The 22860-nt window shown below is 38.3% G+C and overlaps 1 protein-coding gene and 2 long non-coding RNA genes across 4 annotated transcripts in view; 1 reads left to right on the top strand and 2 right to left on the bottom strand.

Annotated features, from left to right (window-relative positions):
- Positions 1-15237: 15237 nt before the first annotated feature.
- Positions 15238-17129, bottom strand: LOC130679114 (uncharacterized). The gene is made up of 2 exons (XR_008992114.1): positions 15995-17129; positions 15238-15895 (listed from the first exon to the last, which is right to left on the bottom strand). It is a non-coding gene; the product is annotated as an uncharacterized LOC130679114 (long non-coding RNA).
- ADAM28 (ADAM metallopeptidase domain 28) overlaps positions 15250-22860 on the top strand; it is a 65578-nt gene continuing 57967 nt past the window's right edge. Inside the window, exons 1-2 of the mRNA XM_057486887.1 lie at positions 15250-15683; positions 21139-21242. Coding sequence (XP_057342870.1) covers positions 15632-15683; positions 21139-21242 — 156 coding nt within the window. The 5' untranslated portion in view covers positions 15250-15631. The remainder of the gene's footprint in view (positions 15684-21138; positions 21243-22860) is intronic.
- The window catches only part of LOC118914346 (uncharacterized), a 69798-nt gene continuing 64669 nt past the window's right edge, over positions 17732-22860 (bottom strand). For both annotated transcript variants that reach the window (XR_005025569.2, XR_005025571.2), the window contains one exon: positions 17732-17832. This is a non-coding gene — a long non-coding RNA (uncharacterized LOC118914346). The remainder of the gene's footprint in view (positions 17833-22860) is intronic.

Genomic DNA, 22860 nt, shown 5'->3' with positions numbered 1-22860 from the left:
TTTTCCTATGAAGTCAGGTATCCCTCTACATTTGCTAAGTTAGCTTCCAAGATACTTCTCCACATTCACCTAGAATTCAGCACACATTTCACTGGGTTCCCACGTTCAAGCCCTAGTTTCTGCCAGCATCCTTAGTGATTACAACGTTCATGTCAGCTCACAGGGAATCTGAGTATATCTCTTCATTCCTTGACATTGAGTTGCATTTACCTTCTCCCTTCTTATGTCATTCTCAGAAATAGCCTCATTCTTAACCTGTTCACTACTACGATTCTCTAGCTTTGAACATATTTTTTAAAGTTTAATTTATTTATTTCATAGAATGAATAATGCTTCATCTTAGAAAAAAATTAAGAAATCATAAATAGATAAAAAAACATACAAATCACCAGTAAACTCATGAAAATGGTAATTTGATTATCTCCCTGTCTATTATCTTTTTATCAGGTATCTATCATCTACCTATCTGTCCATCAGTGCTCTATTGATTGTCTACCACATGTACATTATCTATCTAGCTGTCTAGCTATCTATCTGTAATTGCCCCTGCCTACACCACAGCCATACACTATCACACATATACTAATATATATGTATACATACAAAGATTTTTTTCTATGTCCACATAAAATGGCAGCTAGGGCCCATTCTGGCCCAACTTGCTAGGAATAAGCATGTGCTCAGGAAAAAAGGCTCTATAGATGAATTTTCAAGTAGTAATACTTTGATCCAAGCCATCTGAGCAAGAAGCACATAGCTTCAGCCTCCTTGCCTCTCACTGTCTAAACAAAAAACCTCTTTAACTGCCCACAGCTCTTGAATAATCATTAACTGTGTGGGCAGCCGTGGTGTGGCAGTGTCCTGCAGGACATCTGAGTTACACTGCGCTCTCTATATCCCTGAGGCACTTGGGGTGTTTGAAGCAGAAAAGTTAGATCTCTATGTTCATACTGATATCACACACAAGTGTATTTTGCATGTTTTTGCCATTATAAGTAGCTCTCTGCATATTTAAGTGTTTTTTCTTCCTGGTTTTCTCCTCCTGTTGCAGAGAGATATTTTTTTTAAGTATTTTCTGGGGCAACATATGTTTCTGAAATTATTTTATATACCTTTCATAAAATTATTTTAACAGGTGCACTTTTATTTTTTTTAACTTGAGAGCCATGTTCCATTGCCTTAATTCTGCATGTATTTTCATAAGCTCCAAGTTGGCTATTTTATCTATATTCAACTTGGATAGAGACCTATCTTTCTAGTTTGGTGTTTCCAAATATAGATGTTGTTGGAACTGCCACTACAGACTTGTGGATCCCTAAGTCCAGCATGCTCCCCGAGTCCCTCACCTAGACCTCACTCACAGGGTACTTAGCTCTATTTCTTGGAGAAAATTTTTTTTCAGAGTGTTTGTACTTCTTCAGTATCCCTCAACATTTTTTTGTTGTATCTATAATCATTTATGATCCATAACTCTAGTGTTAACCATTTATAAACACTTACATAAATGGTCAACTATTATTTGACAAAGATACCGGGGATACTCAATGGGAAAGGTTGCCCGTTCAATAATATATATTGGAAAACTGGATAATCAAACATAGAAGAAGGAAGTTGGACCCCTATCTTACACCATACCATACACAAAAATGGACTCAAAATGGATTAAAGATGTAAATATAAGACCAGAAACCATAAAACTCCTTGAAGAAAACATAGGGAAAGCTCAATAATGTTGTTCCTGGCAATTAATTTTCAGGTATGATGTCAAAAGCACAGACAACAAAAGAAAAAATAAGTAAATTGAACTACATCATACTAAAAACCTTCTGCACAGTAAAAAAGAAAAACAAATCAACAAAATGAAAAGGGAACTTACAGAGTGAGAGGAAATATTTGCAATCATTTATCGGATAAGGGGTTGCTAGCCAAGATATATAAGAATGCATACAACTCAATAGCAAAGGACACACAATATAATTTTAAAATGAGCAAACATCCTGATTCAATAGTTTTCCAAAGACTATATACAAATGGTCAATAGGTACATGAAAACATATTCAACATCACTAATCATCAGAGAAATGCAAATCAAAATAACAATGAGATATTACTTCATATTTGTTAGAATGGCCATCATACAAAACATGAGATAATAAGGGCTGGTGAGTATGTGGAGAAAAGAGAATCTGTGTATTCTTGGTGAGAATGTAGATTGGTGCAGCCACTATGGAAAATGGTATGGATAACCCCCCCAAAATTAAAAATGGAACCACCATATGCTCCTGTAATCCCATTTCTACGTATTTATCCAAAGGGTAATTGAAATCAAGATCTTGAAGAGATATCTGCTCTCCCAAGTTCATTGCAGCATTATTCACAATAGCAAAGATTTGGAAACAACCTAAATGTCCATAAGTGGATGAATAGATACAGAAAATTTCATATATAGTCACAATGGAATATTATTCAGCTTTAACATAGAAGTATATCCTGCCGTTGATGGTAATACGATGGACTTGGAGGTTATGCTAACTGAAATAAGCTAGACACAGAAAGACAAAAACAACCTTGTGTATATGTTGTAGTCAAATTTACTGAGAAGGTTGATCTTAAGCGTTTTTACACAGATACAATACAAATAATAATAACAATAATAAAAAAAGGAGTGGGAGGAAACTTACAGGAGTTGGATATTCCTATTGCCTTGATAGTGGTGATGTACAGGTGTGTACTTATCCCAAAACTCAGTAACTTGTAGTCATTAAATATTTACTGCTTTTTACGTGTCAGTCAGACCTCAATAAAGTGGTTTAAAAAGATGTTTTCTGACTTAAATGTCAATCTCATCCCAAAACACCTTCATAGAAACATCCAGAATAACATTTGACCTAATATCTAGGCATCATGCTCAAGTTGACACATAAAATTAATCATCACATATTCATATGTTAAATTCTAAATCTTAATTTCTTCAAACTCTTTTCTCTCAGTTTCTTGACTTTCAGTTGCATTTATCTTCTCTCTACTCAAGGCACTTTCAGATATGGCTTCATTCTTGACCTATTAAGCAGATCCCCAACTATTTACCTGAATATTAATTGAATCTATGACTAACAGCTGGTTTTCATTCCTGAATGAAAGGAGGCACCCAGTCCTATGATACGATTCTATCAACCTTACCAAGCACCTCTCATCCACCCAGAAGCATGCGACACAGAAGCAGCCTTTGTAGAATGACTCAGTTATAAATAGATGAATTTGTTGAATGTCACCCTTGTTGCAACAATGTTCTTCTATATAGTTTGCTTGAAAAAGAAGACAGTGCCACCAGCGGCAGAGTTTTTGTCAGTCCTGGTTTACGTGATCCCACCCGGTAAAAAGGTGAACATTTGGGTGGTCTCAGCACCTCCTCAAAGAACATTTACTCAGGACTTGCAGTCAGAATCCTGCCTTCCCATCTGGCTGTTGAAAGTTCGTTTTTATTAAACTGTCACTCTTTGGGCTTTATTGCTCATGTAAGTATCTCTTACTTTCTAGAGTGGGTCCAGGATTTCTAATCCAGAGAACCCGATCCTTTTTGTCCTGCAAAGGATCACTTGGAGGGCCTCCTACATATGCAAATGTAACTGGCCCGCATTTTTCCAGGAGGTGAATTAGTATCTAACAAGTTATTTTTTTAATGATCAAAAAGTCATACACCCATTTGGTATATAGAGTAGATTTCCATGGAGAAAGTGACCATTTAAATGAAAAGCTCTGTTTCCTGGAAGGAAGGCATCAAATCCCAACATATATGCTCTGTGATGACTAATTTCATGTGTCAACTTGGCTAGGCTCCAGTGCCCAGATATTTGGTCAAACAATATTTTGTTTCTATGAAGGTGCTGTTTTTAGATTAAGTTAATATTTAAATCAGCAGACTTTACAAAGCAGATTACTCACTATAATGTGTGCGGACCTTATTCAATTAGCTGAATAAAAAGAAGCTGAACTTAGAAAATAAAAAGAAAGCCCCAGCTCCCCTGAGACGGAGGGCATTCTGCCAGTAGACTGCCCTCGGGCTCAAAGTGCAAAGTGCAACGTCAGCTCTTCTGGGTCTCCAGCCCACCAGCATACCTGGAGATTTTGGACTTGTTCGCCTCCACATTTATGTGAAGAAGCCCAGGGAATGCTTCATAGTATGATGACCACAAACACAGACCTCTGACCTGAATAATGTATGGGAAAAGGGAATTTAAGCATGAGAACTGGGCTTTATACAAGGGCTTAAATTTGCCCATGACTGCCTAGGAAGGGTCTGGAGCCTGTAAAAATACTTCTACATATGGACCAGTTATCGTCAGTGACAAAGCAATTGCAATATCAGACCCATCAGAATCTAGTTCTCACTCTCTGCTTACTATCTTGAAAAGGCATGACATTCTTTTAGCTGTGCAAATCTGTCAGTTGTTGCATGATTTGGGGAGCAGAAAGGTATATGAAGAGGAGTAGAATGGTTTTTTTCTTACTAATAGTATATAATGAGGCTCAAGTGAGTTACTAAAAGCTTTTTAAAAGTTAAACATATATATCAGAATTCCATGTTAAGAAAGGAAAGAATTCCTTGTACAAAAATCATTAAAGATCTTTAAGTAAAATTTATTCATTTTGCAAATATTAACAAATATATATTAGGTGCTTAATCTGAAATATGCACAGTTCTAAGCTGCAGATAACTTATTGAATAATTATCTGCCCTTGTAGGACTTACATTCAAGTGTGTGAGTGACAGACTAAAAATGAATAAATAAGCAAACAAATGCATAGTACAAAATGCTAGTACATGATAAGCACAATGGAGAAAAATAGAACAGAAAGGGGAAAGGCTGTGCTAGAAAAGAGAAAGATGGAAATTTCTGATCAGGTTACATCTCATTGAGAAGACAACTTAGACCAATTCTTAAACTAGTTAATCATTCAGGTAGTTATCTGAGGCAAGAACATTGCAGGCAGAGGGAATAGTCAAAAGTAATGCTGCAGCAATCATATGCCTGGCATATGCAAGGAATATGGAGTAATCCAGTGTGGGCAGATTAGAATGAGCAAGAAGATGAAATCAGAGACCTGAAGGGACTGAGGGGTGACCACAAGGCATTGGTGTGCAGATCCTGTACATCCTTGAAAGTCATAGTAGTGGATGGAGTGGGTTTAATTGAGGTAGTGAAGATTTTTCAGTCAGTCTGGATTTTCATATGTAGGCAGACCATGAGAATAATCATAAGAAAACTCTCTCTACCCCTGATTATAAATAAGAGGCATGAGAGTTCCCTGTGCGTATTTGACTGTGAAATCAAAACAGAGCAAATCAAAGTAGATGTAAACAGAATGTCTCCTAAGGCCAGGGATATTTAACTGCTTCTTGAGATATATGTATTTACTTGAATGTCTAATTTGCTTCCTATTTATCCCATTGGTGAGGGAGAGATTCCTGCCCCAGTGCAATGGGGTTGGCCAAACATACAACACCTTACACTGGATAGATGAGATCAGCAACAGTTCTGTCACACACACTCACAATCCAGGGTTGGAGGGATCCGTGCCCTGCATACTATGCCCAAACACGCAAGAATGCACTTGGAAAAAGAGTGAACATCCAGGGTCTGTTGGGTTTAGGCCTAGCCATACCAAGGGGATATGGCACCTCTGGTTTCCATGCAAGAATGTGATTGGCTTGTTTAAATAATTCTGTAGCTTGGCAAGGAACTGAAGCCCAGTACTCAGTGTAAGCAGAAACTGTGCTGGGTCCCTGGGATAAGGATTGGTGTCTAACTGGGGAACCTGATCCTTGGAAATAGAGCAGGAAGGGAAACTCAAGGTTTGGACAATCCGGGCCCTCTGGTTTCTCCCCAGCTGTCAAGTCATACATAATGTCAGATCTTAATTTTAGTTCTTGTATCAGATGGAGGGTAGGGGAGAGTGTAAGTGAGCAGTGGAGCACTGTCTCACCTGAAGGTTTCATCCCAGGCAAGTTCACTATAGATTCGATGAGACCAAAAAATGACAACGAACATTGTGGGTAAAAAAGGACTCATATCAAGCTTTATTCTCACAATTGCAGGCTGAGAGGTGGAATCCCATTTGCCTCGGTGTCTGCCTCTGGCTCAGCCTCTGCCCTAGATTCTGCCCTCTCTTCCAACCTCTGCTCTCCTCTCTCCTGCTCTCTTGCCGTCTTCTCTTAGCACCAGAGGAACTCTTAATAGCGACATAGTCAACAATGGCTTATCGCCAATGGGTATATAAGTACACACCTGCGCAGTAGGCTAGGCATTATATCATTGCACATACACCGTGGGTAGATTAGATTAGGATGAGGTGAGCATCTTGGGCATGGAATTTCCATTTTCCCTACAAGCACAGAAAACATAGAAGACTCACACATATAAAGATGGGCAATGTCTATCCTCATTCTGCCTGGAAGACAGTGTTCTCCGGCCCTTGTCTGCTTGTGAAGTACTTCAGACTGTGCAAATGATGCATCATTTTGGCTGGACCCAATAAATTTCTGATTACCCACTGCTTTTTCATTTAGATATTGTAGGATGAGAGGAAAGGCCACTTCATATTACAAAGAACCTGATGAAACATAGCCTGTCTTAAACACAGAGCTAGTAATTCATGGCCAGAGGGGTTCCAACTGATTATAATATTAAAACATAAGCAAGAAAGTAGAATGGAGATATAGTACCTGAAAGGTGATAACAAAATCTCTCGGCTTTCTTATGTAAAAATGTCCTTACATTTTAAAAGCTTAAAAGCAAACGGCTTTCTTCCCTTTGTGTCACACTATCTACTTAACACAGATGGGAACATGATAAGTTAGAATAGAAAACCCTGAGGCTTTAAATTGGTTTCGGTTTTAAAAGACTTCCAGCTCTTTTTCCTCCTTTTCTTCAAAGACTTGGCTGACCATGCTTGTGTCTCAGAAGCTCTGCTTGTTTTTAAAACCAGCCCTCCTTCAATCATTAATTCCTGTGCAAACATATTTTCAGTAGCTACTATTTTCTAAGTACCATGTTAGGGTCTTGAGGATACAATGATCACCAATACATACTGATAAGGCAAACATTCTGAAATGTCCTAAATTAAGTGGAGAATGAGGCAGAGAGAAAAGGAAAGGCAATCAGTCAATAGCTGTGGGCCATAACCCACAGATAACCAGAAACTTATGCTCCTGGGTCAAGTCATTTCAACAATCATCTGGAAGGTCCTCAGAACCACCGCATCCCCATTGAGCATGAGCAGTATTTGCCATCAATAGCCAATCTACTAGCTTCTTTACGGACTAACCACCTATCCCTGGGCTTTCCCCTTCTTCACATTAGCCCACCTTCCTTATCTGTAGCCAATGTGTATTTAAAGAACTTTCTTTCCTTGAGACTCCCTCATAAATGGGCCCTGTTTCTTAAGTCTGGTGAACAATTTTCTGTGAACTGGCCTTGCTGCTGACGAAGCATAAACTTTCTGTCCCAGGACTTAGTCCTTTTCTGTCTGGCATATGTAAAAGCTCAATAACCCCTTTATTTTAGAGATGTCTCAGTCTCTAGAATTTTTTGATTTGTCAGTATCCTAAAAGAGAGTTCAGTTTAGGGGAGGGAAGTCCTGTCAGTAATTTTGGAAAAGATTTTAATTTTTTGTGTGTTTATTTTACATAATTTTTAAATTGTAAAAATAAGTGTAACTGCTGAGGTACAGCATGAGCATAGGACAAGCATCATGAATAATTTTTCCTGCCTATGATGAAAAATGCTTATATATAAATAGTATAATAAAAACAGGAGGGACTCTATCATAAGCCTAAGATTCCTGAAAAACCAGGGAGTTAAGGGGTGGGATTCTTAACATGTACTAAGATAATCAGCCAACAACCAGCCCTATTTTCAGGCAGGGCAAATAGTCCTAAATGGTATGTTTCCACTGTTTATAACCACTGTCTTGGAGAAGAACAGGCCCAATAAATTTCTTGTGTTAATTTTATCTTATAGAACATCTAGAGGACTTACTATAGATAGTGACATAAAGTCTCTCACTGGAGATAGATATCATGAGGCCATATGTCATGCCTTTGCCCCCCACCCCACCTTTTGTCCCATTATTGAAATCCTAAAAGCCTGAATCCAAGGCTTTAAGTGTGTCTCCCCTCTAAGGTTGCCTGCAGTCCCCTTTCTTCAAGTGTATACTTTGCCTTAAATAAAGCCTTCTCATCTTTCAACTTCCTGTGTTTTGTCTCTGTGATCTTCCAGTGGTAAGCATTTGTTATTTCACTATTTTATTCAATTTTCTAGACTTAAGTGCAAGTCTTCACTCTCTCTGTCCTACTTCAGACAAGCAGGGAGGGGCTGCTGAGAGCTCTGATTTGGGCTTGTATGTTCCCGTCACCTGGGTGACCCAGACAGGACTGCGGCTGTGCGATCGTGCTCTTTAGCAGCCTGCCTGAAAACCTCCTTTCTTTGTGTTTGGGAAATTCTCAAAACATAATCTCACCCCATCCAGTGCTCCATGGCTCCCCCAAATCCTGGGGTGGTAGGGTCTTAGTTCCCATGCCATGAAGATTCAAGCAGACACTGGATGCCAGGTGATGCTGGCTTCAGGAGTTGGCAAGGAATCTGCCCTGTGCTGAGCAGGAGTTCAGTGAGCTTCCCTTCCCTCCCTCTGTTCTTCCTTGCTCTTTACAGCCTGTGTGGCTGCGGCCATTTGCTGCTACTCTGGCTTTAATGAAGTCCTTCCTTATCTGCAAAGTCTGACCTGTTCGATAAATCTTTCTCATTCTGTCAAGACCCCTCCCCCGTCCAGGCTCCCCCACCCCCACCTGTCATCTAGTGGGCAAGGAGAGACCTCCCCAGATGCAGTTGTCTGACAACATTGCTACTTAGAAACCAAGAAATGCAAAAAGAAAAGAGGTAAAAACACTTAGCTCCCCAGCACATAAGAAAAACCTCTGTAAATATTTTGGATTTTTTTACTCTGAATAAGATTTTGAAGTTTTTATTTAGTTCTGATCATTTTGTATATAAGTTTATTGATTCATCTGTTTATAATATTATAATATAAAGATATCCCATAAAATTAAAATTCATTGTACAGATTACTTTAAATAATGATTGAATATTTTGTTGAGTAGTTACTGTATTACATGCCCATCTTATTTTTGGATATTTAGTTTTAGTTTTATCCTTTACAAATAATGTAACTAATGTCTTGATGCATAAAACCCATTTTATATGTCAGAGAAATTTCTTAGAGTGATTCTCAGTTGTTGAATTATTTGTTTAAAATATTTAAGGAGTGCTTAAAATCTTGAATTTGATGACTAGTGTGCCTTCTCTTGAAGGTTACTTTCACACTCTAAGTTTGTATTTTTGTTTATTCTGATCTCTAGAGGTAGATATGCTGTCAGACAAGTTTTCAACATGCATACAATATGTGCACAGAGCAGAGAGAAGGACTATCTATGTTCAGCCATGTAACAACCTGAGTCCCTTAAGTGCCTCCACACACCCCTTATTGGCATCAGTGGATGTGTTTACTCAATGCCAACTTTATGCAGTTCATCTCTGGGTACAGGGAAAACAGGAGGTGATGCCTCAATATTCAATGACCCTATGGTCTGTCTTTGGGTTGACCCTGCTATCTCTCTCTTCCAGAAGCATTTTAAAAACACAGCAGTTTAGAAATGTTGTAATTAAATAAAACCACATATTGAAGATTTGGTGCCCACTGGTCCCAAGACTTGTCACATGTGCTTACAAAAGATCAATGGTGTTTGATATTTCAAAGATACTTCCTTCTCAGGGGTGTGTTGAAGACTGTCACCTGCTAATATAAGGAACGGGCCATTCCAATCACCCAGGGACCAATTGCTCCCTTCTCTTTTCTTCTTAAGACCTTGTGTCCATTGACCTGAATGGAGCCAGTTAGGTGGTGATTGAATCATCTTTTTCTCCCATTTCCAGAGCTAACATCATTCGCTCTTCTTTATACATGACATTCTTTGAAATAATCAAAATGGAAAGCAAAAAGGATAGTGAGAATTCTGGAGGGAAAAGAGGTTTTTGTGAAGTTCCTTTAAAGAAAGACATCATCATCCATGTGTGCAATTCCTGCTCTGCCCTCAGTGAATAGAGTGCCTGGGATCAGAGCTGATACAGTCCTGGGGGGGGGTCACAAAGCTACAGTGAGGTCCTCCTGTACTTCAGTGAACCCACCGTGGGCAGAGTTCAAGGTATCATCTCTCATTCATGTAATTTGATGGCTCTAAGTAATTATTTTGGAAGGTATTTGGAAGCCCATGAATGAAATAAATGCACAAAAAGCATGGTAGAACCATTATATTTATTTAAATGATTATATTATTTAATTGTAGATCCAATCTATGAGTGTGAAGAACCTACCCATAATTGGGTCTTTGTGTCTGACACTCTCAATCCCAGGTTTAAGTCCATCTGCTCCTAAGAGGGAGGGGCCGTCTACCAAAAATTAGGCATTTAAAACCTTAAACACCTTCCCCTCATTTATCTGTGTCTGTTTTTGCAGTAGTTTCTCTTTTGAGATGTACACCTGGAAGGAAAACAGGAGGAGGCTCTTATACGATGTACAGATACTCTGCTCCAAGAAACACTTCACAAAGCACCATTAAAAGGCAAGGCTCAAGACCAGATCTTCCCCGATACAGTGATCTTCGTTATCTTCTCCTGCCTGGTGCTGTAGGCTTCTTTCACTGTCCATCTCTCCCCAGCCAGCATCCCTGAAAGATTTTCTCTTTCTGATAATCATCTCCCAGAGAACTGTGTCCCCGTGGGATGGAGCTAGAATTTGGGCAAGCCCTGCTGGTAAATACTACTGCAATATAATCCCCCTAAGCTACACCCTGCTGGGGTCCCTGAGACAAATCCCTTATCACCTCTGGCCTCTGTTTTCTCATATGTAACTTGGAGATGATGACATCCACATCAAAAGTGTTTATAAGAATTAGGGACCCTTCAGATGATATCAAGTAGTCCTAAAGGGAAGGGACTTTGCCCATATTCCATAAATTCCAATATGTAGGAACTGTAGAATTTGGAACACTGGTACAAATCAGTAATGCTTTTACCTATATCCAGATCAGAGTTCAGACCACACTATTTTTATTCAGATGGTTAAAAAGGGATCACGTTGCTAGAATCCTCTTTTTAGGTGACATTTAACTAAGAGAGGCTTGTGTAGAATAGTGAACAAAACATTTTACAAATGATTTTTAAATATATAACATCATTTGATCCTTATAAACTCCAGTGAAGCAGAGTATTGGAAATTATTTGTCATATGACTTTAGATACACATAGATGGGATATACAAGGCTGTGGGGAATCACAGCTCAGACTATGACATGGTTGTTAACTCCAAGGATTTTGAAATCTAATTCAAGAGACTCATTTTTTAGGAACAAAATAATAATATACACTAGCATGTGCATTTGTTCATCCCTAGAAATTTACTGAAGATTGTGCTCCCCAGGCATTGAGAGAGGCCCCATAGACTGCATGTAAACAGGCGTGCCCCTGACCCGTGCTGCCTGGGTCTAACTCTTTATTCTTTTGCACAATAACTGCATGATCTTACTTAACCTTTCTATCTCAGTGCATTCTACTTTAAAATGATCATAAAACTGTTATCTAGTTCACAGGAATGTTGTGAGGGTAAAAATGTTTTAATTCACACATAACATCCCGATACACGAATCTATTATTCTTTGAAACAGATCTCTAGCCTGAGGTCCAGATCTGTTTTTCTCAATATCCTGCCTGTACGGAGCACATTCCAAACTGGTATTTTTCTTCTTATTGACTCTACTGTGTGAAATCAGTTTCTCAAGACACAATATAATGAGATTCCCCTAGAAAGCTCAGGGAAGGCAAGCTATTAGCATCTCTGCTTCCAAAATATATCCCTAACCTGAGCCCTGACCTCCGTTTTCACTGCCTCCTTGCTGGTCCATTCTCTCCCCTGTAATGTGTCTTCGCTGGGCTCCTGAGGGCTCTCTCCCTGGAACCCTGATCTCTTTCTGACTCTGTTGTTCTCTTTATTGTGTGAATCATCTTTTAGAAACACTAAATGGCCTATGTTGCTCTCTGTTTAAGTTTCCTCAAGGACCTCCCATTGCATTTGCAATAAAATACTTGAAAGGCCCAACACCATTTGGCGTTTACCCCACATTTCCAACTGCCCCTTTTCCTTTCTTTCAGTTCCTCCAACCACACTGGGCCTGGTTTTTGTTCTTTGCTATGTCAATGTACTTCAGCTTAAACCTTCTGCATTTTCCATTCCCTCTGCTTGAAATGCTGTTCCCTCACATTTTCCTGTGCCTGGGTTCTCATCAGTTAGAGTCCAACATAAATGCTACCTCCTGATGGAGGACAAAGTAGCCCCAGCTGTACTTTCCTAGCTCTTTTTGCTGGACTTTAAAGCAGACCAATTAAAAAGTTTCAACTTCCCTACCAGATTTATGAGCCATCTGAGAAATAATGCACAATTAAGACAGATAACGACTGAAATAGTCTCTTTCTACTAGATAAAGCTGATACAGGAAAATGTGATTTTTAACTAGGGCAAGGATGTTTGCTAACTCCGATCTCCAGAATTTGGCAGGCTAACTGGCCCTTCCAGAAACACCACAGGGCAGGCCTCTGTCCCACCCGAGGACCAGCCTTTGTGCCCCTAGACACTGAGCATGGAGTGCACATCCGTGCTCTCTGCTCTTTCCCTATGAGCATCTAGCTCCCAAAAGAGGCAGAAAGGGGGCCAGGGAGATGATTCCCCTGGGCCAGGAGCTGATGCTACAGAATATACTTCATGTGGAAGAAACACTAGGAGGGAGGATGAGAGGACCCATCAGAACTCACCAGCTGGCTTTGTTTTCTTCATAACACTGATTTTGTCCACCTTCCCCTTCCAATGAGACTCTGTGCTCCATGAACATATAAATTTTTGTCTCTGCTTTCAAAGCTTAATCCTCGAGTCTAGGGCAATAGTTGGCACATAGTAGATACTTAATGAATGAATAAACAAAACCGTTTCTTAATTTCAGCACCTTAATAATTAAGTCTTTTTAGTAACTAAGCAGTAACTAAAGCTTACCAGTTCTGCTTCATAAATATTTCATAGACCTGTGGCCTCCTTTCCATCCCTATCGCCTCTGCTTCATCATCCATTTTCACTTCCATCTGGTTCCTTCTTCCCCTCTGACCTGGCCTCAGCCGTTCTCTGTGCTGCTGCCAAACGAATTGTTCTAAAATTGAAATGCAATAGTAGAGTCCTCCACACGTCCCCTTGCAGCACTGATGACTTGTAACACTGTCTTTCTGACATAGTATCTTAAGTGTATTTATATATATAAAATATATAAAAAATAATATGTGCATCTGTATATACATACACATACCCATGTGTGTGTGTGTGTGTATATATATATATATATATGTATGATTAAATAATTCAGGAATAAATAATGATTTGTGCATGTGTACATATATATATTTATATGTATATTCGTAAGTGCAGGTGTAAGGCATATATATGTATGTATGTGTAACATGTATATACATATATCCTAAATACATGTAATAAACATATAGTGCATAAATAAATGTAAATATATAATATATGAATAAAAATAAATAAGTAAATATATATATCTGTAGGACACCATTGATAAACATGTTTTATCCCAGTCTCTGCGTGCTGGCTTACACTTTGTCACATTCTGGCCCAGTCTCTGACTTTACTATATTATGAAATGTATGTTGTTCACTCATGTGGCTCTTCTTCCTGCCATTTGTTTTCTGTTCTTGTAAAAAGTTTGGCCAGTAATGATGATAAAAGCCTGAAGTGATAATGCTGCCTCTGTGACAGAGAAACAAAGGGGAAAGTTAAGCCGGATGACAAAATTCAACTTTGATGCCTGCTTGATACATCTTTGAAGAAATAACCAGGAAGTGAGAATAAAGTTCACTTAGATTTGACATTGGAGGGCCCTGTAAGTAGAACCCCAGGCCATGCAGACTGAGCAACACCAAGAGAATCATGGCTGGGAGGAAAGACGGTCGAGGCATGTTCTGAGTGCAGGAGATCTCCAGGGGGCTGAAGAACAACTTCCAGTTTAAAATGCCACGCATGTCCCCACATCCCAATGCAGACCAACCTTTTCTCATTTCCTGTGCAAGTTGCTTCACCGATTAGAGCCACCAGTGGTGCCCATTCCCTACAGGGACAAAGCCCAACATGAACTTTTTACACGTAGTAGCCTCTAATCCCATTCCCTGAACGCTCTGTACTCCAACAGTATCAGAATATTACCAGCTATAAATTAAGGTATTGTAAGATAGGCTCCTCACTCCTTCTTACAGTTAATTCCTCATTGACCAAACCTGCCTCCTGAAAGTCTCCCTTACCCTGTCGGGGCAGCCTCTGACCTCTATGCCTGATCCACCATCGCACCAGACACACTTTATGACACACAGGCAGTGATCACTTTGTACAACTTCTCAACAGACAAAGAACTGGGTGAATAAATCAGCTGTGTAAGAGGGAAGCATTAGAGTGTGTGGCTAAGAGCTCAGATCATACTGAGTTCAAATTCCACTCTTGCCATTCACTGGATTAAGTGATTTGGGGCAAATTGCTTAATCCTTTTATTCTATAAAAGTAGGACAACTGAATCTTAATCTTTTGAATCTTTTTAAACCCCAGTTTTTTCCATCTTAAAATCGGAGTAAGGTGGTATTTATCACATAGGAGTATCATAAAAATTAATATGATAATAAGTATAAAGTACCTGGGACTTAGTAAGCAGCTCAATTAATATTAGCTATTTGATTATTATACAGTGTGGTAGCAGGAAGTGAAACCAGTGACAGCTCCTGAAATTTTCCTGGAAGTTACATCCTTTGGGTCATGAAGGCTTTCCTGCACCTCTAGGTTGTTGGTGATGATATAAACATTCTTGGGGATCTGCAGAAACTTGAGCTCGTAGTGTTACGCATTCTCATTTCAGGATAGGTTAAACTCCCTGAGAGCACCGTGGCTTGAGAATAGGATCCATGGTAACTGTAAAAGAGCATTTTACATTGTAATTGGACTGGATTACAAGCCACTTCATTGGAGCACTTCCATGTATGAGGGAAGAATAAGATTCTCAATAACTTTGGCCAACGTCGCAATATATATGCAATACATATTTATGTATTTATTATGAACATAATAAATACACACATTTATCAAAGTACATCAAGGCTGTTACCTCATGGCAGCTCATCGGGCTATAGTAATAGATTGGAAATGCAGTTTTTGAGTGGAGAATATGTGGAAGAAGGAACAAGAAGCAGCAGCTTATTCCGAAGGAATCTTTGAGCTAGGAGGCAGCCAGGACTTCCGCCCGCCTTGCTATTGTGGCAGGACCACAGCTTAATGATTGCGCAACACCTTTGGTAAACACTCACTGAAGCAGACAAAATTCACCTGGGAGTTTCATTCTGTCTCGCTTGAGAGGAGGCAGGGACGGACCACACAGCAGTGAGAAGGGCAGGCTCCTGCCTCCTGGGACCGATCACTACTCAGCATGTCGCAAGGACTTCTTCTGAAGGCCGCCTTCCTCTTTTCTCTAGTTCCCGGTAGGTATTTACCTCCTTTGCAGATTCTGTCCGATACGTCAGCAAACTGCTTGCTTTTCATCTTCCTCCAGTAGCTTTTTTCTTTTCTTTTAGCCAATTTTACCAACCTGTTGGTCTGGATTTAATCTGTTGTTTTGGGGGGCTGCAACTGATGTAACCATTCTGTGTAAAGGACAGGCAAGGAGAGGTCTTGAATCACTTACATGTCTGATCTGAGAATATATAGAAATCAAAGGGAAGATTTCATAGAGCATAGTTTAAACAATGAATATGATCTTGGAGTAAAAAAAGTGAAATTCGTCAAAACCCACCTTGTCACTTTTAGATTAGTAAAGATGCAGTGGATTCGAGTGGATATTTCTGTGCAGTAGACTTTGGAAAGCCTCTGCTATTATTCCTGGGACCAATTTGTCTTGTCCTATTCCTTTTGGGTGCACATTTTTATATTTAGTCCTTCCATTACTGACGATAACAAATATGACTAATTAGAAATACATAGTTGACCAATTTCATATTTATAAAGCATTGTGATATTTACTTGACTGAAACACTGTTGCTACTAAGCTTAAGTCTGATAACTCACTTCCATCTAGCTGGTTATATCAACCATCTAAGAATTCAAATGTTAAGGAACTCTACCTTTTAATAATCACCTCTAGCATGTCTCTTCATTTCAGATCAGTTCTCCAACTAGCTTTTGGCTAAATTAGATTGGGTAACACATGTCCTCAGCTTATTTCTATTTCTAGAGCTTCAGTTAGCACATTACCTCCAGTGCCTGGGAAACCTCCCGTGGTAAACCTTTTCTTGGGTTTTAGAATGCTTGCTGGGATTAAGGAATGAGAACAAATTATCAGCAAAAAGCATGACACTAGGGAGGGAAAGGTTCTCCTCCCGCTGGGACTCACTCTGTACTTTGTCAGTAAAAATGATTTTTGCTGTGCCTCATTTCTGATTTGTTTTCCAGACTTGTAAAATTTGTCCTTAATATCTGTAAGTAGAGAATTGTACTAGGAATTTAAGTTGTTGGCTTAAAATTCCTATTTGTTGAGCCAATAGAAATCCATTCTTACATGCTCTAAAAACACCATTGCTAAAAATTCTGTGGGATCTTTCAGTTTAGTCGACCATGAGAATTGCTTGGGTACCAGATTTATCCAACTGCACAGAGATCAAAATGGACCCATTTGTAGAATTACATAGCTAACCCTGGAATTGACCCACATTTCAGCCTTTCCATGGAAATGGGCATGCTTGCTGATTCTGTCTGACCCCCGTTTTTGCATTTACAACCCGGCACCAAGAGATGAAACTTCCTTAAAGTCATGCCTAGAAGTGGGACATCTCCAAGTACTGGTGGTGGGGACAGAGGTTTTGAGTGGCTCTAGAGACCAGGAGACAGACAGAACTCTTCTCCTTATCTTCCATCTTGAAGAGAAAGCTGTCCCTCCTTTGACCTTCCATCTTGTATTTTTGTGAGTGTCTCCTTGTTCCCGGAAATACCCCTGATATTTTTCCTAAGTGGTTTTACTTCCCAGCCAGAATATAAGAAGCAAAACAATTTTCCTTTTCCCGCACTTCCTGTTCTGTTCCTCTGGCTCCATCATCCAGATAATCAATATGTGCCCCTCAGGCCATGACTTTGGCCCAGTTCCCATACATGTGAAAAAAGAATGAGATAAAATCAGGCCACCTGTTTGTAATGAGTTCCACAATCCCCTGAGAAAAATTAGTTATGGGATCACATCATAGGAAAAGAAAACAATAATGACAAATACTTAAAAGGACGTGACACTTGTTTGGAAGTAAGTGCGCGGACAGAGGAGAAGGTCTTTACTATATGCCCACTGAATATCCAGGGGGTACAGTACCTTAGGGAATTCTTTCCTTTTAAATTAGGGACTCTTTCTTGCCTTCATGAAGTTACTAGAACACCCTAAAGAGTATATATAATTTAATCTTAATAGCCAAAATCATAGACTTAATTAGGATGTGTTTTTTCCTCAGTGTCAGTACTCAGGAGTCAGAACTCCAAACTAAAATCCAGATAGTTTGAGGAGATACAGAGAATCCAGGAACTGAGGCCCAAGTCACTGTGTAGACCCTGATCTGGGGCTGACTATCATGTGTTCAGCTGGGAAGGACATTGCTTTGAACAGTTTGGAACAAATATGAAAATGTCAATATGATGTACAAATGTGCTGAATGCCAAAATGGCCCCCAACCTATTAAAAAATAAAGTAGAAATCCAGACCAGTGTCTGATATATTAATCTTGTCAATGAGCCTTAGTTTTTCTAAAACTAATGAAGAACAAAAATAATTATCTAACTCAAACCAAAATGGCAGTTTTTTTTTTCTTGATCCAGTTTTGCTAGTCAAAACCAGTCTGACATGAGTTCTGTGGGAGAGAGAAAACAAGTATTACACTGAGTTGGTAGAAAGACATTGTGCTGCTTCTTGGGTTTGTATCATCCGTGGACGGCGGTTAGTTCTGTTCATTCCACAGGCTTCAAAATAATTAGCCTGTTATTCAGCTGGGAGGAGGCTGCACCGTCTCCACCAGCCTCAAGGATGAATAAACCAAGCAACAGTTAGGTCTGTTGCTTTTCCCTAACTGCTATGTAATTCGTTATATCTCAAATCTCGTTCTTTCAGGGGGCCTTCTTGGTGTCAAAAAAATAAGAGCGGTGGAGGGAAATTCTTTCTGTTTTCTTTAGATAATGTACTGTGTTGCAAGAGTTTGGGAAGAGCTGAAAATCCTATCATTTTCAACTGAAGAATGTGAGAGGTTGCCAGAGGGATTTTTAAAAATATTATTGTTTATTTTATTTATTGATTTATTTTGGTTGCCATTTAGAAGTGCTCATCTAGCAAACAGAAATAAATTTCTCCATTAATGTACATATTTCTCCATATTTAAGAGTCAATTGGTAATTGATTTCATGAAATGTTAGGACTTAGATATTAACTAGAAGCGTGGAGATCAATGTGCATGTCAGAGAAACTTATGTTTGTTGGACTCGCCTATTTCCTTTTCACCAGTCTGAACGGAGATTGTGGGTGTGTTAATCACTTTCTACTTTTATAAACAGAATCAGTTGGATAAGTTATTATTTTATGACCCTAGAGCAGTTTGGAGCAGAATTTCCTGTGAGAATAGTGTGAATTAGATATGAAAACCATTTTTTCTCGTATAATATTTTAAAAAGAATTACTTTAGTTGCAACATTGGTGAATAAATGGCTTCATGAGGTCCTATATTAATGGGACTAATTGCATTCATTGGACATGATCCACCAGATGCCATGTGGGCGCCTATGGTATGTTTGTTTGGGGTACCACAGAGTTACAGGACATTGCTGGAACCGTGTTGATAAAATCAGTTGATTTCTGACAAGGGTAATTTTCTTACCTCTTGGCATCTTATTATTTTGAAATAATTATGATAGTTATAAAAATTATAACTCAGTGGGAAGAAGATTGATTTAATGTTTCTTTGGGCTTTTGAACCTCTGTCAATGACAAATTTTCATAACTTATTTTTTTCCTTTACCAAAAGTTAAAAAAATAGAAATAAAAGATGCCAACTGATTATAACAGCAAGAAGTAACTGAGGGACCTTGTGAAATAGTTCTTGAAGTGTAACTGTGTAGTGAGACTTATTTTATTACAACTGATTAGAATTTTATCCTAATGATCATCACCTCTTCAAAGAGATTATAGGGGATTCTGTACTTATTTGCATACAATCATGTAGACTACTTGTGTCTGGCCTTAGAAACATCATTTTATCTGTCCCCTCTTTTCAAACAATTAAAAAAAACAAACTAAACCCAAAGTTCAGATATTCTAGTGTTGATGTCATGGCTTGAAGGGGTTTTGAAATGGTTTTAAGAGTAAATCTCAAGCCACTGAAAGAAAACCTACACCTTTAACACCCTATTTTGACCCAGCAAGTTTTAAACCAATTTAATCACTTTCCTGTTCTTCAAAGTTTGATGTAAATGACTCTTACTTGGGCAAATAAATTAAAGCCATCTTAAAATGATAAAAGAAGGTTGACATTTATTAGGATTTTTTTTGTTTCTGAAAAAAAAAAAACGTTTTTTAAATGTAAATTCTCTGGAGCATCCTTGGGATCAGTGGACAGTCATTCAAGTCAACTAATATACTTCAGTTTGTTGAAAGATCAACACTAACATAAATTTGTAGTATTGGCAAATTTAGGGTTGAGTATTTTAATGAGCTAGGATTATTTCTCGAGAGCCTTCTAGTCATTACACAGAGAACTAAAGCTTTTCCAGGTCACAGTGTTATAAACTGGCTTGGCCCATTCTCTGAGCTGCTTCTTACTGCATCTGTATTCTGGGTGGACCAACAGCAATTTCAGCCATCAGAGAGCAGGTCTGCCAACATCTTCTCAGGCACTACCACGGGGATCCTCAGCCACTACCCACAGGGATCTTTGGCCTCTATCCCACACAGTTCCTCGGCCACTATCCCACATGAATCCTCGGCCACTACCCCACCTGGCTCTGCGGCCACTACCCCACACAGATCCTCAGGCACTACGCCACACCTTGGCCACTAGCCCACACAAAGCAGGGATCAGACCACGTAGGCAAATAAGAAAGAAAATAGAAAGTCCAGTGTTAGCTGTGGGAGAACTCTTTCTCTCAAAAATAATTTCTAGGAACAAAGAATTCAAAATGTAGATAGAAGTTTGGATGAGAACTCTCCAATTCTTTTTCAGTATAACTGCAGGCTCAAAAATTTTCCTTCCAGGCCATTAATAATATTCTAACTGACTGCTTCTCTAATATTCTTTCTTTCCACGCTTTGTATGCAAAAAATAAAGGTTTATCTGTATTGCTAAAGCTGGCTGTTCTATGGAGCTAGTATTGGAGCCTTTTCTTACTGCATCTTAGTTTCTTTCATTAGTGCAAAACATTGCTATTGGAAAAATACAAGAAAAATGCAATAGAATTGGAAGTAGTATACATTAGTTATTTCGTTTTTATAACACTATATAGTTTTCAGAGTATTTCAACTCAATTATTCTGACACTAAGATTAGTTTCGAGGCTTAGCTTGGCTTCTGCCTTCCTGTATTTGCTGTTGGCTGTATTGCTTGCAACATCCCTTTGCAGGGGATTCAAATTAGGAAAGAGAAATAGGAAAATTCTAAAGAAATATTTTCACTAAATGGAGAAACCCTTGTAGGCTTTCAGTGAGGAAATATTTGAAGATACAAGTTAAAGATTTGAGAGTAAGAGGGGGTTTCTGATTTGTCAATCTCTCCTGGAGTCTGCACTTGAATAACTCTGATGTAAGTCAGTTATAGCCTCTTTGTGGCATCATTCATCGGCAATGCAGTAAAAGATGACCATCACCAACCTGCTTCTATTTGTTCTGTTTAGCTATGTCTTGACTCTTACTTTTCTTTTTCTCTAGTAAATTCTATAAAAGAACTCCGTGAAGTAAGGGAGTATGAAGTGGTTTATCCAAGAAGACTTCATCCACTACATAAAAGAGAGGTCAAGGAGTCAGATAAACAGGTATAGCTCTTGATTTAATAAAGAATATTAAATGAAAATATGATATATACATATACATATAAATATATAACTATACTTAATATATAAATATATGTACATGTTCACATTTATATATATATACACACATTGTGGTTTTTTTTTACCTATCTTATCTATATTAATTTCCCCAATAACCCAATGTTCTATAATTAGCCTGATTTTCCAGGTTAAGGTTCTGACAGTTGAAATAAGACCTCCAAGGTCACATGGAGTATAAGCTTTAATTTTTAAGGTAATATTTTTATAGTTTATTCTGTGTACTTCCAAAGAAACTTGATACAACTTTCTATCTTCTATCTACATAAACACACATACAAATAAAACCATGAACATTAAAACTGAAGTAGAAAATAAAATATTGTTGAATGCATGCATGAATATATGCATATTAAATGAGGATGAATTACTATAATTAAACTTGAAATTTACCTCTGTCATTTTTAAAGAGAAAGTCGTTAAAGTTCGTATAATTCTTACCACTTAATGAAATAACGCATTCTCAGTCAAAAGAGTAAAGCTAAAACATGATGATTCATTCAATGAGAATTTTCTAATTACCTACATAAGAAAGTCTGCTGCTAGGAGCCAGGAAAAATACAGATAATTGAGACATAAATAATCACTCACAGCAATACAGTAAGAGGCCACATGTTGGGAGCACATATTCCCCTGCTGTATGAGGCTCCTCACAGATTATTTCTTCTTAAGTAAACACATTTGTAACAGTAGAACCCATAGTAATCCCTGTTTCCTTGAATAATTATCTGTCAACAAATGTTTCTGCTAAATTTCAATGGGACCTGTATGCATTAGATTCCCTATCTATACCTCTTTCTTCAAATGCTTTCTGGCAGTCTCTTAAAAATGCCAGATACCTTTTGTCACTGAATATTTTAAGGAAAATTTGAATACAAGTCCAGTGTGTTTATCACAGTTATAAATGGATTTCCTCACAACTGTAAAAATAAATTTAAGCTTTTGAACAATTTATTTTTATGAATACCCATAGAGTAGTTCCTAGCACCTATGACATAATCAGTCTTAATTTTTGGAATGATTGAGTAGATGGATGCAGTTAATACAATGTGTTTGATATTTGTTGCAAATAAATTATTTATCTAGTCCTGCTCAATTAGCTGGCTGCATGAACCTTATTTTCATGCTGCATAGTAAAAGCATAAAGGATCTGAATTCAGAGGGCTTATTTGTATTCGTGTTTTAGCTTTGTTAATTCCCTTTATGTAAATTTAGACACACATAAACTTCAAATTGTCTTAAAATTGAGATAATAATAGTAATGCTTATCTTATATGGCTATTTTGAGGTAATCTACATGAAAAGCAAAATAGGATGTGATTAATTATTAACTCCATGTTCAAGATCAGGCTATGTGTCCTATATAACCCATCATCTTCCACTTCTTATGACTAATATTCAAGGTCTTTGTGCTCAATGCTGTGGTTTATTAAGCCATTTTATTTTCTTTTTGCTTCTACACATAGCTTCTTTTTTAGTCAGACTTGGTAATCTCAAGGCTTTTCTTGATAATATGCTTGCTTCCACCTCTATGCCCTTTCGT

This window comes from Manis pentadactyla, chromosome 1 (assembly GCF_030020395.1).
Source record: "Manis pentadactyla isolate mManPen7 chromosome 1, mManPen7.hap1, whole genome shotgun sequence".
Lineage (NCBI taxonomy): Eukaryota > Metazoa > Chordata > Mammalia > Pholidota > Manidae > Manis > Manis pentadactyla.
Note: the sequence above shows the minus strand (reverse complement) of the source record. Positions and strands in the feature narration are given on the sequence as shown.